At 44.8% G+C, this 17,814-nt stretch overlaps 1 protein-coding gene across 1 annotated transcript in view; it reads left to right on the forward strand.

Moving 5' to 3' along the window:
- The window catches only part of LOC137335052 (short transient receptor potential channel 4-associated protein-like), an 81,121-nt gene extending 74,155 nt beyond the window's left edge, over nucleotides 1–6,966 (forward strand). Inside the window, exon 19 of the mRNA XM_068000125.1 lies at nucleotides 1,945–6,966. Coding sequence (XP_067856226.1) covers nucleotides 1,945–2,082 — 138 coding nt within the window. The 3' untranslated portion in view covers nucleotides 2,083–6,966. The remainder of the gene's footprint in view (nucleotides 1–1,944) is intronic.
- Nucleotides 6,967–17,814: the final 10,848 nt, after the last annotated feature.

Consider the following 17,814-nt stretch of genomic DNA (forward strand, 5'->3'; position numbering starts at 1 on the left):
ATATTTTGTATCTGTCTTCATAGTAGAAGACACAAAAAACATTCCAGAAATAGTGGGGAACCAAGGGCCTAATGAGGGTGAGGAACTTAGTGATTAATATTAGTAGAGAAAAGGTACTTGAGAAACTATTGGGACAAAAAGCTGATAAATCCCCTGGACCTGATGGCCTACATCCGAGGGTTCTAAAAGAGGTGGCCGCAGAGATAGTGGATGCATTGGTTTTGATTTTCCAAAATTCCCTCGATTGTAGAACGGTCCCAGCGGATTGGAAGGTAGCAAACATGACCCCGCTATTTAAGAAAGTATTCAAGAAAGGAAGGAGAGAGGAAACAGGGAACTTCAGGCCAGTTAGCCTGACATCAGTCGTCGGGAAAATGCTTAAGGAAGTGGTAACAGGGCATTTAATAACTTGATTTAATAATATGACTAGGCAAAGTTAACATGGTTTTATGAAGAGGAGATAGTGTTTGACAAACCTACTCGAGTTTTTTGAGGATGTAACTAGCAGGGTAGATAAAGGGGAATCAGTGGATGATATATATTTGGATTTTCAAAAGGCATTCGATAAGGCGCCAGATAAGGACTCATGGGGTTGGGGGTAACATATTAGCATGGATAGAAGATTGGTTAACGGACAGAAAACAGACAGTAGGGATAAACGGGTCATTCTCAGGCTAGCAGGCTGTAACTAGTGGGGTGCCGCAAGGATCGGTGCTTGGGCCTCAGCAATTTACAATCTATATTAATGACTTAGATGAAGGGACCGAGTGTAATGTATCCAAGTTTGCTGACAATACAAAGCGAGGTGGGAAAGTAAGCTGTGAGGAGGACACAAAGAGTCTGCAAAGGGATACAGACAGGTTAAGTGAGTGGGTGAGAAGGTGGCAGATGGAGTATAATGTGGGGAAATATGAGGTTATTCACTTTGGTAGGAAGAATAGAAAAACAGAATATTATTTAAATGGTGAGAAACTATTAAATGTTGGTGTTCAGAGAGACTTGGGTGTCATCATGCAAGAAACACAAAAAGTTAGCATGCAGGTACAGCAAGCAATTAGGAAAGCAAATGGAATGTTGGCCTTTATTGCAAGGAGGTTGGAGTATAAGAGTAAGGAAGTCTTACTACAATTATACAGGGCTTTGGGGAGACCTCACCTGGAGTACAGTGTACAGTTTTGGTCTCCTTATCTAAGGAAGGATCTATTTACCTTGGAGGCAGTGCAGCGAAGGTTCACTAGATTAATTCCTGGGATGAGAGGGTTGTCCTATGAGGAGAGAGTGAGTAGAATGGGCCTTTACTCTCTGGAGTTTAGAAGAATTAGAGGTGATCCCCTGGCTGGAGAGTCTAGAACTAGGGGGCATAGTCGCAGGATAAGGGATCGGCCATTTAAGACTGAGATGGGGAGGAATTTCTTCATTGGGGGTTGTGAATCTTTGGAGTTCTCTCATCCAGAGGGCTATGGATGTTGAGTCATTGAATATATTCAAGGCTGAGATAGACAAATTTTTGGACTCTAGGGGAATCAAGGGATATGGGGATCGGCAGGAAAGTGGAGTTGAGGTTGAAGATCAGCCATGATCTGATTGAATGGCGGAGCAGGCTCGAGAGGCCATGTGGCCTACTCCTGCTCCTATTTCTTATGTTCTTACGTTAAGCACATCGATCAATCACATTGCAATATCCTCTGTTCTAACAAAAACCATCTCACACATGAGAAGAATAGTTAATTGGGTGAAGTACTGTAAGACTTCAGGAACCCAAAGGGCTGTACCCCAACATTAAGTGTCTCCTTCAAATAAAATTGTTGGACTATAACTTGGTGTTGTAAAATTGTTTACAATTGTCTCCTTTAGGACAGAGAAAGGGTGGGTGAACCTTTCAGTCGTGCTTAGTGACCTTTTATTGCAAGTTTGGTTTTGAACCTGATTCTCTTCCTCCCACAGAGCTCCTGCATTAGCTTCAGTTACTGGAAAGAGACGGTGTCACTGCTCCTGTGTCCTGACCGGACAGCCCCCTGTGCAATCATTAGCTACATTGATGAAGCATACATGAATATCGATAAAGACTTCAGTGAAGACTGATGTGCAGCTTGTGGACCAATTGGACGAATGCTTCGTACAGCTGCAGAGTAAACCCAAGACCATGGATATTCAGGCCGTATTGTCTGATGTTTGTTCGCATCCGGACTGGGAGTTGGGGAAGAACCGGTTGGTGATTGTCGCAGATGCTTTTATGTTAACCATGGACTGATGCCTTTTGTCCTCGATTTAATATCCTTTGGGTTGTCTGAACCCGTACGTTACTGGCTGGGAGGGAGGATGAGAGATGTTCCATCACTGGGTGGAAGAGTCAAAGATGCCTGAGAGAACCAGCACTGCCTTGGAATGCCTTGGGCTAACCATTCTGTGGAGCACTTTTAAAATCCCTGATTGTTTTAAAAAAAAATGTCCCTTTCTAATTTGGTATTTTAAGTGTTTACTTCTAAGGGTTTCATTTGGCATCTTCCCATCTACAGTACCTGGCCATGGGAAGATGCTAGTGGGTAACAGCAAATTTCAGTGTAATCACAGTGGCAATGTATATTGAAGTTTAAAAGTAGTTTTATTTCATTCACAGTAACTTTTTATTTTAACTACTTTGGTAAAATTGAGTTGCTGTTATCAGGGTTTCAATGAGCTGTGTTTCTCCTGGAGTCTGCTTTCCAGCATTGTACGTAAAACTTATATAACATGTACAGCTTATTAAATACTCACATAGTTTATAATATATACAGTGTACTAAATACTCTCGCAGTTTGACTTGTACAATCTACTGAATGCTCCTATAGCTTTTTGAAAAGCAAGTCTGGAAAGGTTTTATTTCTAAAGTTATCTGAGCATGTTTTTTCTTTTTCATCTATCACCTATTTTATTTTTTTCTCTCTTGCCAATTTTCTTTCTTCCCAAAGTGGTGATGCCTTACTGGGTGCAGTTCCATGGGTGCTGGTCACCCTCGGATACCTCACCCAAGTTTGATACTTCACAGTGAGTGATAATGCAGGCTATTCAACTGTGGGAGGGCACATCACAGTTGAGCCAAGTTCTGTCCTTGAACTTCCAACTGGAATTGTTGAATCCTGTTCAGGGTTGGTAACCCTGGCCAATTTCTCTCTCCCTACCCAAGGTGCTCTGAGACTTAATTACAGCAGCACCCTGGCTATGATCAGTATAGATAGTATAAAGCAGGGGATCATCCTGCTCTGTGTGGCTCTGCTACTCGCGGGATAAACTCACTGAACCACTGGGAGAGCATCTGTTGGGTTTTTAATTGAGTGCTGACTTGAGCATACATAGTGTGTAAAGCCATCAGACTTCACTAGATGAGTGAGCTGTATAAAAAGTGTAAAATAACGATTAATGGGGCTGAGAAAGTGCAGTTCATAATACTTGTGGAGAAATAGTGGAAATTAAAAACCTATCTCAGTCAGAGTGATATCAAATGACAAAATTCAATGTCACTACAATTTCAGTCAAGTGTATAGGGTGTGAAATTTATATGCTGTGTCCGCTTGCACTGTGGAAGAACAGTGCAAGTACAGATTTTGTCTTTCCAAACTTGTTTTGTGTCTGGGAAGAGTATTATGAACTATAAACACTAGGGTGAAGTACTAGTGATTGCAGGTGTGTCACTGGCGATAGAGCTGTTTGAGTCGATAAATAAAGACCATCCACAATAAAAGCTTGCACAACGTCAAGTGTATTGGCTTAAGTCTGATTTCCCTTGTAGTGTATCGGCACCAGTGCACCAAGTAAACCTGACGACGGGACTGAAATTGCATCTGAATTGCCAGATAGTTTCATCTCTTCCCTAGGACAAAACTGCAAAATAATTCTTTCCTTTTTGGAAATTTCCTACAGGTATTACAGCCCAAATCCTGTCCATCAGTGAGAAACATTTCCCTGAATAAGTGAAGCTGGCTGTGGCATTGTGCAGCTTAGGATCACCAACCTCTTCATGGCCCATTGTCTTGTAGCACCACAAAGCAGTTCACATCTGCTTTACATACTTGTGGAATCCCAAACCAATTCCCCCTACATTCTAATCTGATTGCTGAGCTTGTGCGTACTCTACCAGGGTCTAGAGGGGAGGCGTGGGGAGGGTGGCTGTCAGCTTGTTACAAGTTTTTGAAGGTTGATAAACCATTTATTTGGGGTATTTCTGATTGGGGTTTGAGTTCCTCCATTGGCCATAATTGGTGTTTCCTTCAGAAGTCTGGGGAGGACAGAGGAGTTGGTTTGTAATAGTTAGGATCTATTATATGAAAACACCCATAGTAGGTTTGCTGATTATTTCTTGGACATCTTTGTCAAATTAAATGGAGAATTGTAGCTTCAGATCTGTGAACTCATTTGAACTATAATGTGGGCAGCAATACCACAGAGCCAAGCTGAACACTGGGGCTGATTATTAAAAATGAATTTTCTGCCCCTCCTTTGAGGCCACCCCCAACCAAAGGGACATGGCTGAGAATCTACTCTCAGCCTCTCCCGATGTCTGGTGTCTCCTTAGTACCTTACCTTTCCAATCTGGCTCATACCAAGAGCTCATGGGGAATGAGGCTAATTAAAACTGAGCTAAGATATCAGCCTCTCTAGTCACTGATAGTCTTCCGTCCCTCTCCTGAGGCTTTGACTGTTGCTGGATTCTTAGTTCCACAGACCCTCATCACCTCCAGTGCCTCACCTGAATGGCCACTATTATGTGACCCTTGATGACGAGGGTCTGTCGGCTATTTACCCATTTGAGCATCGCAGCCAGACTTGATCTTCATGCAGCCTCCACACGTGCACTGCCACTAAGGGCCTGGCAGACTTCCCTTCCCTAGCCCAGCAGCACTGCTACGTGAGCTGAGATCAGATAATTCAACTCTGACTTGGAACTGAGCCTGGTCTCTGTGGCTCAGCTGCTTACCGGATGGACTCGCTGCACTATAGGGGGAGCTCCCAGACCTGTTCTTATAATCCACGCATCCAGATTTAAGGATTACTGTGATCTGCTGCAGTGGTAATGCCCAGTTTCTAACCCTGGGATTGCCAACATCTGCATCCCTTATTGGCTACTGCCTTTGATGTGGGTTCAGTACTGAGCAAATCTACGTTTCTGCCTCTGGATCTGAACATTATTGATCATGTCCTAGGCCAGTAAACAGCCCTTGGCCACTTCAGGGTGTAAGTAAACAGCTGATGCTAAACTCAAACTCTGCTCTACTGCAGCAAAGGAGTTTTGAGTCCATTGTTTTGGATGCCAATGATGAGAGATATTAACCATCAAGATCAGATAACTTGTAATCAAGTTGCAGTGCTGACTCTTGTTAAGCAGAATGAATACATCTCCCTGCTGGCATCTAGCAGCAGAAATCCTTTTGAAGATTACGTGTGCAACACATTCCTTACACACGGAAACAGGTTTGTTAATTGCTACACCTGCTGCGTGGTTAGACTGTCCAACCCGATAATTATGCCCTCGTTTTCTTTGCCCTGTCCAATGAGTTCCAACATTAGGAGGTTTAAACCTGATGAAACTCTAAAGCATGAGTATTGTCTTGCTGAAAAGACTTTGCCCTCTCCACTACCATAATTGAGTAGAATGATTTTCTCATTCATTGATTCAATCCATAGTTTATTGACTTCAGTCCCAGTTAAGCTCAAAGTTCTCAGAATGCAATCTGTTTTATGGATGTACTTGCTGTTGATTTCACCCATTTAAAAAAAATTCCAGTACAGGAGAAGGTACATAGGAACAGAAGGAGGCCATTCAGCCCCTTATGCCCGTTCCATCATTCCATTAGATCATGGCTAATCTGTACCTCAATTCCATTTACCTGCCTTTGATCCATATCCCTTTATACTCTTATCTAACAAAAAATCTATTGATCTCAGTCTTCAAAACTCCAATTGCCCCCAGCATCTACAGCCTTTCAGGCTGGTCTCAGTTTAGTATTAGCTGCACCAGTTTGCATTGGCAGTTCCTTGGATAACCAAGGACTGTTCAGGATTTTAAAAAATCAATTAAAGTTGGCAGCTACATTTGTGCTCGGTATACATTAATGTTATAATACTTTATCATTAGCAGCAGGGGTCAGTAAAGAGCTTTGCAAATGTTGTTTCAGAACTTTAGACTAATACTGTACTATCAGTGCCATTGGCTGCAAAGAGAATCAGAACTGGCCTGAGGGCCTTTAAGGCTATACTTGAAGCCTTCTCGGGAGCAAAGGTGGGTTACGATGCAGCACATTGAGGGGCCAAGAATAGCCCAGTGGGTTACGATGCAGTCCATTAAATGTCCCATTTAAATCGATTAACACCTTGCTCCATATGAATGCAGTGAGCTTAATTTCAAGGAAAAGAGATGAGTGGTAAATTAATCAGTTTTTAACAGACAGTGGCTATTTTGAAGTCATGTTCTGAGCCCAGTCTGGAGGATAATGTTATGCAAACCTAACTCCCAAGTTGCTCAACTGTTAAAATTGCCTTTTGAAATTTTTGAGAAAGGAATAGAAGGATATGCTGATAGTGTTAGATGAAGTAGGGTGGGAAGAGGGTCGTGTGGAGCATAAACACCGGCACGGACCCGTTGGGCCAAATGGCCTGTTTCTGTGCTGTAAATTACATGTAATTTTATGAAGACTTGCCCAACTCCTGAATTTTGGTGACTTTTAATGGGTTAGGAAATGGATCCATTTTGTCCCACAAAGCTCCTCATGCAATTTAAGCCTCCTTGATATTTCACCCCCTCCTCTCCAGCACACCTTTAATCACCTCCATTCCTGCAGCAAGGACCTGAACCCAGGAGAAACTGACTGTCGAGTTGCTGCCTGCTCCCAGAATGCTTCTCTGCTCTCCAGTTAAAATATATATATTTTGTTTTTATCATTGTTTATTTAATCTGTTATTGTACATGAAATAAAAATGCTTCTGATTACCTTACACTAGTGTGATATTTGGATACACTCCCACCTCCAGATAGACATTCCCTGGTTGCCTTTCAGTTGAAATAACTATATTGGCTGCATAAGGAAGTTCATTATCGCTGCCTAATCATAACTAACATTTTTTCCAAAGTTGGACTTTGAGGAATTTCTTCGGCAGGTTTCCCTGACTTTCTGGAGTTGTCTCTGTCTGACTCAGCTGGTAAAGGCCGAGCAGCCCAGCTTCAATCTGTGCTGAATGAATTAGGGCAGCGGTTGGGGCTGCGACTGACATCGGCACTTTCATGGTAGGAAGGGGAAAAAATCAATCAGGGCACCTGACCCTACTCCACTGGTGTCTACTGAAAAGCCGCCATGTATGGTTTGGGTTTGACTGTCATTAGTGCAACTGCCCGTTAACACTTGGTGTCGGGGCTGGCACAAACAGTGACCTCCTGGACAAGGTGCTGGAGCCCATGAATCAGCTCTTTCAGCAGGTGAGAGGGGACAGTTTCCCATTGAGTTGCTGGAAATCCATTGTTGCTGGTTATGGTTTGCATCTTGTGGCAAGTTGATCTAGTCATTTGATTGTGGGGAAGGGGGTGATGTGGTCAAGTCCGCTTGCCTGTACAAAATGTTTGAATGTAGTGCTCCATCAGTACGTTTGTGTAGAGTTAACCTTTAAAAGCTCTAAGTAAAGGTGATGTAATGTGAAGCTTCACTCCATGTGCCTGGGTACTGAATGGAGATTTGCTCACAAAGTACCATGAGCAAATTACAAATATGTTCAGAGCATGATGTGATCTTGTATGTTCCTCTAATTCAACTTTTACATTCAGCACTATAATTGTTTATTTTGGTTGGTGATGGTATTCTGAAACTTGCCAAGAACATTCTGTACTTTTGTAGTCAGTACACAGATCACTGGCTGTGATCCTTGATTTCCTGCTCAGATTATCAGTTTGAGTCCCAGTTTCTGGCACTCAGCGCAGGCTGGGATGAAATTTATTCTCTCGGGTCACAAGCTGGAATTGTTTGAGGTCGAAGATCAGCCATGATCTTATTAAATGCAAATGGTATGTTGGCCTTTATTGCAAAAGGGTTGGAGTACAAGAGTAAAAAAAGTCTTGCTGCAATTGTACAGGGCTTTGGTGAGACCACACTGGAGTACTGTGTACAGTTATGGTCCCCTTACCCAAGGAAGGATATACTTGCCTTAGAGGCGGTGCAACGAAGGTTCAACAGATTGATTCCTGGCTGTAGACAGGGCTCTAAACTAAAAAGGAGGGGGGAGGGGTCAGGTGAGGGTAAATTTATAAATCTAGAGAGAAAAGTCAAAGCCATAGAGCAGTGTAGCGATTTGGGTAAATATAAGCAGAGTGTGACAGGAAGTGACAGAATTTAATGGTAATAGTGCAACAGCGAATAAGGTCAAATCAGGGAAAAATAGTATAAAGTTAAAATTAAAGGCGCTTTTTCTGAATGCATGAAGCATTCATAACAAGATAGGCGAATTAATGGCACAGAGATAAATGGGTTTGATCTAGTAGCCGTTACTGAGACATGGTTGCAAGGTGACCACGGTTGGGAACTAAATATTCCAGGGTACTTGATTTTTTAGAAAAGATAGGCAAAATGGAAAAGGAGGTGGGTGGGGGTAATCATGATAATAAAAGATGACGTAAGGACAGGGGATGTGCCAGAGGACTGGAGAACCGCTAATGTAATACCATTATTCAAGAAGGGGAGTAGGGAAAAACCGGGGAACTACAGGCCAGTGAGCCTAACATCAATGGTAGGAAAATTATTGGAAAAAATTCTGAAGGACAAAATTAGTCTCCACTTGGAGAAGCAAGGATTAATCAGGGATAGTCAACATGGCTTTGTCAAGGGAAGATCATGTCTGACTAATTTGATTGAATTTTTTGAGGGGGTGACTAGGCGTGTGGATGAGGGTAACGCAGTGGATGTGGTATACATGGATTTCAGTAAGGCCTTCGATAAAGTCCCCCACAGGAGACTGGTCAAGAAGGTACGAGCCCATGGAATCCAGGGTGCCTTGGCACTTTGGATACAAAACTGGCTTAGTGGCAGAAGGCAGAGGGTGATGGTCGAAGGTTGTTTTTGTGACTGGAAGCCTGTGGCCAGTGGGGTACCACAGGGATCGGTGCTGGGTCCCTTGCTGTTTGTGGTCTACATTAATGACTTGGATATGAATGTAAAAGGTATGATCAGTAAGTTCGCTGATGATACAAAGATTGGTAGGGTGGTAAATAGCGAGGAGGATAGCCTCAGTCTGCAGGACGATATAGATGGGTTGGTCAGATGGGCGGAACAGTGGCAAATGGAATTTAATCTGGAAAAGTGCGAGGTGATGCACTTTGGAGGGACTAACAAGGCAAGGGAATACACAATGAATGGGAGGACCCTAGGCAAGACAGAGGGTCAGAGGGATCTTGGTGTGCAAGTTCACAGATCCCTGAAGGCGGCGGAACAGGTAGATAAGGTGGTAAAGAAGGCATATGGGATACTTGCCTTTATTAGCCGAGGCATAGAATATAAGAGCAAGGAGGTTATGATGGAGCTGTATAAAACACTGGTTAGGCCACAGCTGGAGTACTGTGTGCAGTTCTGGTCGCCACACTACAGGAAGGATGTGATCGCTTTGGAGAGGGTGCAGAGGAGATTCACCAGGATGTTACCAGGGCTGGAGCGCTTCAGCTATGAAGAGAGACTGGGAAGATTGGGTTTGTTTTCCTTGGAGCAGAGGAGGCTGAGGGGGGACATGATTGAGGTGTACAAAATTATGAGGGGCACAGATAGGATGGATACTAAGGAGCTTTTTCCCTTCGTTGAGGGTACTATAACAAGGGGACATAGATTCAAGGTAAAAGGCGGGAGGTTTAGAGGGGATTTGAGAAAGAACTTTTTCACCCAGAGGGTGGTTGGAGTCTGGAACTCACTGCCTGAAAGGGTTGTGGAGGCAGGAACCCTCACAACATTCAAGAAGCATTCGGATGAGCACTTGAAATGCCATAGCATACAAGGCTACGGACCAAATGCTGGAATATGGGAATAGAGTAGACAGGGCTGATGGCCGGCGCGGACACGATGGGCCGAAGGGCCTCTATCCGTGCTGTATAACTCTATGACTCTATGACCTTGGCTCGGAAGATCAGGAAGTAAAATCAGTATGGGTGGAAATAAGAAATAACAAAGGGGCAGAAAGCACTGGTTGGAGTAGTTTACAGGCCCCCGAACAGTAGTTACAGTGTTGGACAGAGTATAAATCAAGAAATAAGAGGAGCTTGTAACAAACGTAATGCAATAATCGTGAGGGATATTAATCTTCATATAGACTGGACAAATCAAATTGGCAAAGGTAGTTTGGAGGACGAGTTGATGGAATGTATTCGAGACAGTTTCCTAGAACAATACGTCATGGAACCAACCAGGGAACAGGCTATTTTAGATTTTGTCTTGTGTAATAAGACAGGGTTAATTAGTAATCTCATAGTAAGGGATCCTCTGGGGAAGAGTGATCATAATATAATAGAATTTCACATTGAGTGCGAGAGTGACGTACTTAAATCCGAAACTAGAGTCTTAAACTTAAACAAAGCCAATTACATAGGTATGAGAGGCGAGTTGGCTAAGGGATGGTAGCATAGTGGTTCTGTTACTGGACGAGTAATCCAGAGGCCTAGACTAATAATCCAGAGTCACTCGTTTAAATCCCGCCACGGCAGCTGGGGAATTTAAATTCAGTTAATTAAATAAAATCTGGAATAAAAAGCTAGTATCAGTAATGGTGACCATGAAACTACTGGATTGTCATAAAAACCCATCTGGTTCACTGATGTCCTTTAAGGAAGGAAACCTGCCGTCCTTGCCCAGTCTGGCCTATATGTGATGCAAGACCCACAGCAATGTGGTTGATTCTTAACTGCCCTCTGAAATGGCCTAGCAAGCCACTCAGTTGTACAATCCCGCTACAAAAAGTCATAAGAATAAAACTGGACGGACCACGAGGCACCAGACATGACAAAGGCAAACCAAGCCCAGTCGACCCTGCAAAGTCCTAACTAACATCTGGGGACTTGTGCCAAAATTGGGAGAGTGTCTTGTCCCACAGACTAGTCAAGCAACACCCTGACATAGCCATACTCACAGCATCATACCTGTCAGCCAATGTCCCAGACTCCTCCATCACCATTCCTTAGAATGTCCTGTCCCACCGGAGGTGTCGGCACAGTGGGTATACAGTCAGGAGGGAGTGGCCCTGGGAGTCCTCAACATTGACTCCGGACCCCATGAAATCTCATGGCATCGGGTCAAATATGGGCAAGGAAACCGCCTGCTGATTACCACCTAGCGTCCTCCCTCAGCTGATGAATCAGTCCTCCTCCATGCCTTTGGAGGAAGCACTGAGGGTAGCAAGGGCACAGAATGTACTCTGGGTGGGGGACTTCAATGTCCATCACCGAGACTGGCTCGGTAGCACCGCAATTGACCGAGCTGGCCGAGTCCTGAAGGACAGAGCTGCCATACCGGGGCTGCAGTAGGTGGTGAGCGAACCAACACGAGGGAAAAACCTACTTGACCTCGTCCTCACCAATTTACCTGTCACAGATGCATCTGTCCATGACAGTATTGGTAGGAGTGACCACCGCATAGTCCTTGTGGAGACGAAGTCCCATCTTCACACCAAGGACACTGTCCAATGTGTTATGTGGCACTACCACCATGCTAAATGGGATAGATTCAGAACAGATCTAGCAGCTCAAAACTGGGCATCCATGAAGCACTGTGGGCCAGCAGCAGCAGAATTGTATTCCAGCACAATCTGTAACCTCATGGCCCGGCATATTCCTCACTCTACCATTACCAATATTTCTCATTGAACCAACCTTGGTACTGAATGGTACCAAGTACTGAATGGTGGTGGACAATTAAACAACTAACAGGAGGACGAGGCTTTGTGAATATCCCCATCCTTAATGATAACAGTCCAGCAGATGAGTGCAAAAGACGGCTGAAGCGTTTTCAGCCATCTTCAGCCAGAAGTGCAGAGTGGATGAACCATCTCGGCCTCCTCCCGAGATCCCCATCACTGAAGCCAGTCTTCAGCCAATTTGATTCACTCCACGTGATATCAAGAAACGGCTGTGTGCACTAGATACAGCAAAGGCTATGGGCCCGACAACATCCCGGCTGTAGTGCTGAAGGATTGTGCTCCAGAACTAGCTGCGCCTCTAACCAAGCTGTTCCGCCTTCTTGAACCGCTGCAGTCCATGTGGTGAAGGTTCTCCCACAATGCTGTTAGGAAGGGAGTTCCAGAATTTTGACCCAGCGACGATGAAGGAACGGCGATATATTTCCAAGTCGGGATGGTGTGTGACTTGGAGGGGAACGTGCAGGTGGTGTTGTTCCCATGTGCCTGCTGCCCTTGTCCTTCTAGGTGGTTGAGGTCGTGGGTTTGGGAGTTGCTGCCAAAGAAGCCTTGGCGAGTTGCTGCAGTACATCCTGTGGATGGTACACACTGCAGTCACAGTGCGCCGGTGGTGAAGGGAGTGAATGTTTAGGGTGGTGGATGGGGTGCCAATCAAGCGGGCTGCTTTTCCCTGGACGGTGTAGAGCTTCTTGAGTGTTGTTGGAGCTGCACTCATCCAGGCAAGTGGAGAGTATTCCATCACACTCCTGACTTGTGCCATGTAGATGGTGGAAAGGCTTTGGGGAGTCAGGAGGTGAGTCACTCGCCATTAAATACCCAGCCTCTGACCTGCTCTTGTAGCCACAGTATTTATGTGGCTGGTCCAGTTAAGTTTCTGGTCATTGGTGACCCCCAGGATGTTGATGGTGGGGGATTTGGCAATGGTAATGCCGTTGAATGTCATGGGGAGGTGGTTAGACTCTCTCTTGTTAGAGATGGTCATTGCCTGGCACTTGTCTGGCGCGAATGTTACTTGCCACTTACCAGCCCAAGCCTGAATGTTGTTCAGGTCTTGCTGCATGCGGGCACGAACTGCTTCATTATCTGAGGCGTTACGAATGGAACTGAACACTGTGCAATCGTCAGCGAACATCCCCATTTCTGACCTGATGATGGAGGGAAGGTCATTGATGAAGCAGCTGAACTTGGTTGGGCCTCGGACACTGCGCTGATGAACTCCTGCGGCAATGTCCTGGGGCTGAGATGATTGGCCTCCAACAGTCACTACCATCTTCCTTTGTGCTAGGTGTGACTCCAGTCACTGGAGAGTTTTCCCCCTGATTCCCATTGACTTCAATTTTACTCGGGCTCCTTGGTGCCACACTCGGTCAAATGCTGCCTTGATGTCAAGGGCAGTCACTCTCACCTCACATCTGGAATTCAGCTTCAAGGGCAGAGTCAACGTGGTTTTATGAAATAGAAATCATGTTTGACAAAACTGTTAGAATTTTTTGAGGATGTAACTAGCAGGGTGGATAAAGGGGAACCAGTGGATGTCGTATATTTGGATTTACAAAAGGTATTCTATAAGGTGCCACATAAGAGGTTGTTACTCAAGATAAGGACTCATGGGATTGGGGGTAATATATTAGCATGGATGGAGAATTGGTTAACGGACAGAATACAGAGAGTAGGAATAAACGAGTTGGCAGGTTGTAACTAGTGGGATGTCGCAAGGGTCAGTGCTTGGGCCTCTGCTATTTACAATCTATATTAATGACTTAGATGAAGGGACCGAGTGTAATGTATCCAAGTTTGCTGATGACACAAAGCCAGGTGGGGACATAAGCTGTGAGGAGGACACAGTCTGCAAAGGGATATCGACAGGTTAAGTGAGTGGGCAAGAAGGTGGCAGATGGAGCATAATGTGGGGAAATGTGAGGTTATTCACTTTGGTAGGAAGAATAGAAAAACAGAATATTTTTTAAATGGTGAGAAACTATTAAATGTTGGTGTTCAGAGGGATTTGGGTGTCCTTGTACACGAAACACAGAAAGCTAACATGCAGGTACAGCAAGCAATTAGGAAGGCAAATGGTACCATGGCCTTTATTGCAAGGGAGCTGGAGTATAAGAGTCAGGATGTCTTGCTGCAATTGTACAGGGCTTTGGTGAGACCGCATGTGGAGTACTGTGTACAGTTTTGGTCTCCTTACCTAAGGAAGAATATACTCATCTTAGAGTAGATTAATTCCTGGGATGAGAGAGTTGTCCTATGAGGAGAGATTGAGTGGAATGGGCCTATACTCTCTGGAGTTTAGAAGAATGAGAGGTGATCTCATTGAAACATATAAGATTCTGAGAGGGCTTGACAGGGTAGATGTTGAGAGGCTGTTTCCCCTGGCTGGAGAGTCTAGAACTAGGGGTCATAGTCTCAGGATAAGGGTTCAGCCATTTTGGACTGAGATGAGGAGAAATTTCTTCACTCAGAGGATTGTGAATCTTTGGAATTTTCTACCCCAGAGGACTGTGGATGCTGAGTCATTGAGTATATTCAAGATTGAGATCGATAGATTTTTGGAGTCAAAGGGAATCGACGGATATGTGGATCGGGCGGGAAAGTGGAGTTGAGGTCGAAGATCAGCCAGGATCTGATTGAATGACAGAGCAGGCTCGAGGGGCCAAATTTCACCTACTCCTCCTATTTCTTGTGTTCTCATGTTTCTGATTGAGTATTCCAAATGTACTTGTTATTGTGGTGGTAGGGGGAGGGGTTGGGGTTGTGGGATGGGGAGAGGTTGAGGCAGGGTTGGGTTGGGGGAGGGGGAAGGGTTGGGGAGGGGGAGTTGCGATGACCCGGAGTCCGAGAGGTGAGCCCAGTGTAAAAGGAGAGTCCGAGAGCGGGAGGTGAGCCCAGTGTAAAAGGAGAGTCCCAAGAGCGAGAGGAGAGTCCGAGAGGTCAGCGCAGTGTAAAAGGAGCATCCGAGAGCGGGAGGTGAGCGCAGTGTAAAAGGAGAGTTCCGAGAGGTGAACGCAGTGTAAATCTAAGGCGACTCATGGCAGCAGAGCTCGCACCCGTGATATGCTCCTCCTGCACTTTGTCGGAAGTCATGGACACTACAGGTGTCCCTGGCGGCCATGTGTGCAGGAAGTGTGTCCACCTGCAGATACTGACTAACCGTATTTTGGAGCTGGAACTGCGGGTGGATTCACTGTGGAGCATCCGTGATGCTGAGATTATCGTGGATAGCACGTTCAGTGAGGTGGTCACACCGCAGGTAAAGAATACGCAGGCAGAAAGGAAATGGGTGACCGCCAGGAAGAGTAAAAGGACTTGGCAGGTAGAGCAGGAGTCCCCTGGGGCCATCTCCCTCTCAAACAGATATACCGCTTTGGATACTGTTGGGGGAGATGGCTTACCAGAGGAAAGCAGCAAGAGCCAGGTTCGGGGCACCACGGGTGGCTCTGCTGCACAGGAGGGGAGGAATAAGAGAGGTAGGGCTATAGTGATAGGGGATTCAATTGTAAGGGGAACAGATAGGCGTTTCTGCGGCTGCAAACATGACTCCAGGATGGTATGTTGCCTCCCTGGTGCTAGGGTCAAGGATGTCACGGAGCGGCTGCAGAGCATTCTGGAGGGGGAGGGTGAACAGCCAGTAGTCGTGGTCCATATTGGTACCAACGACATAGGTAAAAAAAAAGGGATGAGGTCCTGCAAGGTGAATTTAAGGAGTTAGGAGATAAATTAAAAAGCAGTACCTCAAAGGTAGTGATCTCAGGATTACTCCCAGTGCCACGTGCTAGTGAGTATAGGAACGGGAGAATAGACCAGATGAATGGTGGCTGCAGGGATGGTGTAGGAGGGAGGGATTTAGATTCTGGGACATTGGGACTGGTTCTGGGGAAGGTGGGACCTGTACAAGCGGGACGGGTTACACCCGAGCAGGCCCGGGACCAATGTCCTCGCGGGGGTGTTTGCTAGTGCTGTTGGGGAAGGTTTAAACTAGAATGGCAGAGGGATGGGAACCTGAGCAGGGAGACAGAGGAGGGGGAAACAAGGATAGAAACAAAAGACAGAAAGGGAAGAAGCAACAGTGGAAGGCAGAGAAAACAAGGGCGAATAACAAATAGGGCCATAGTGCAAAATAAAACTAAGATGACTAGCAATCTTAAAAAAACAAGTCTAAAGGCATTGTGTCTTAATGCGTGGAGCATTCGCAATAAGGTAGATGAATTAACAGCGCAGATAGATATTAAAGGTTATGATATAGTTGCGATTACGGAGACATGGCTGCAGGGAGACCAACGATGGAAACTGAATATCCAGGGGTATTCAATATTTAGGAAGGACAGGCAAAAAGGGAAAGGATGTGGGGTAGCGTTGTTAGTAAAGGAGGAAATCAATGCAATAGCGAGGAAGGATATTGGCTCGGAAAATCACAATGTGGAATCTGTATGGGTGGAACTAAGAAACACCAAGGGGCAGAAAATGTTGGTGGGGGTTGTCTATAGGCCCCCAAACAATAGTGGAGATGTAGGGGAGGGCATTAAACAGGAAATTAGAGACGCATGCAAGAAGGGTACAACTATAATCATGGGTGACTTTAATCTACATATAGATTGGTCAAACCAAATTAGCAATAATACTGTGGGGGAGGAATTCCTGGAGTGTGTACGTGATGGTTTTCTAGACCAATACGTTGAGGAACCAACTAGAGAACAGGCGATCCTAGACTGGGTATTGTGCAATGAGAAAGGATTAATTAACAATCTTGTTGTGCAGGGTCCCTTAGGGAAGAGCGACCATAACATGATAGAATTCCTCATTAAGATGGAGTGTGAAGTAGTTGAATCCGAAACTAGGGTCCTGAATCTAAATAAAGGAAATTACGAAAGTATGAGGTGCGAGTTGGCTATGATAGATTGGGGAACTTTACTAAAAGGGATGACAGTGGATAGGCAATGGCTAATATTTAAAGAACATGTGCAGGAATTACAACAATTATTCATTCCTGTCTGGCGCAAAAATAAAACAGGAAAGGTGGCTCAACCGTGGCTTACAAAAGAAATTAGGGATAGTATTAGATCAAAAGAGCAGACAAATAAAATTGCCAGAAAAAGCGGCAAGTCTGAGGATTGGGAGCAGTTCAGAATTCAGCAAAGGAGAACAAAGAGATTGATTAAGAGGGGAAAAATAGAGTATGAGAGTAAACTAGCAGGGAACATAAAAACTGACTGTAAAAGCTTCTACAAATATGTCGAGAAAACGATTAGTGAAGACAAATGTAGGTCCCTTACAGTCAGAAATGGGGGAAGTTATAATGGGGAACAAAGAAATGGCAGAACAATTAAACACATACTTTGGTTCTGTCTTCACAAAGGAGGACACAAATAACCTCCCAGAAATGTTAGGGAACCAAAGGTCTGGTGGGAGGGAGGAACTGAAGGAAACCAGTATTAGTAAAAAAAAATAGTGCTCGGGAAATTAATGAGGCTAAAGGCTGACAAATCCCCAGGGCCTGATAATCTACATCCCAGAGTACTAAAGGAAGTGGCCCTGGAAATAGTGGATGCATTGGTGATCATCTTCCAAAATTCTATAGACTCGAACAGTTCCTACAGATTGGAGGGTGGCAAATGTAACCCCACTATTTAAAAAAGGAGGGAGAGAAAAAACAGGGAATAACAGACCAGTTAGCCTAACATCAGTAGTGGGGAAAATGGTAGAGTCTATTATAAAAGATGTGATAACAGAACACTTGGAGGGCATTAACGGGATTGGACAAAGTCAGAACGGGTTTATGAAAGGGAAATCATGCTTAACAAATCTACTGGAGTTTTTTGAGGATGTAACTAGTAGAATAGATAGGGGAGAACCAGTGGATGTGGTGTACTTGGATTTTCAGAAGGCTTTTGAAAAGGTCCCACACAAGAG

Source organism: Heptranchias perlo, chromosome 19, assembly GCF_035084215.1.
Source record: "Heptranchias perlo isolate sHepPer1 chromosome 19, sHepPer1.hap1, whole genome shotgun sequence".
In the NCBI taxonomy this organism is placed as follows: domain Eukaryota; kingdom Metazoa; phylum Chordata; class Chondrichthyes; order Hexanchiformes; family Hexanchidae; genus Heptranchias; species Heptranchias perlo.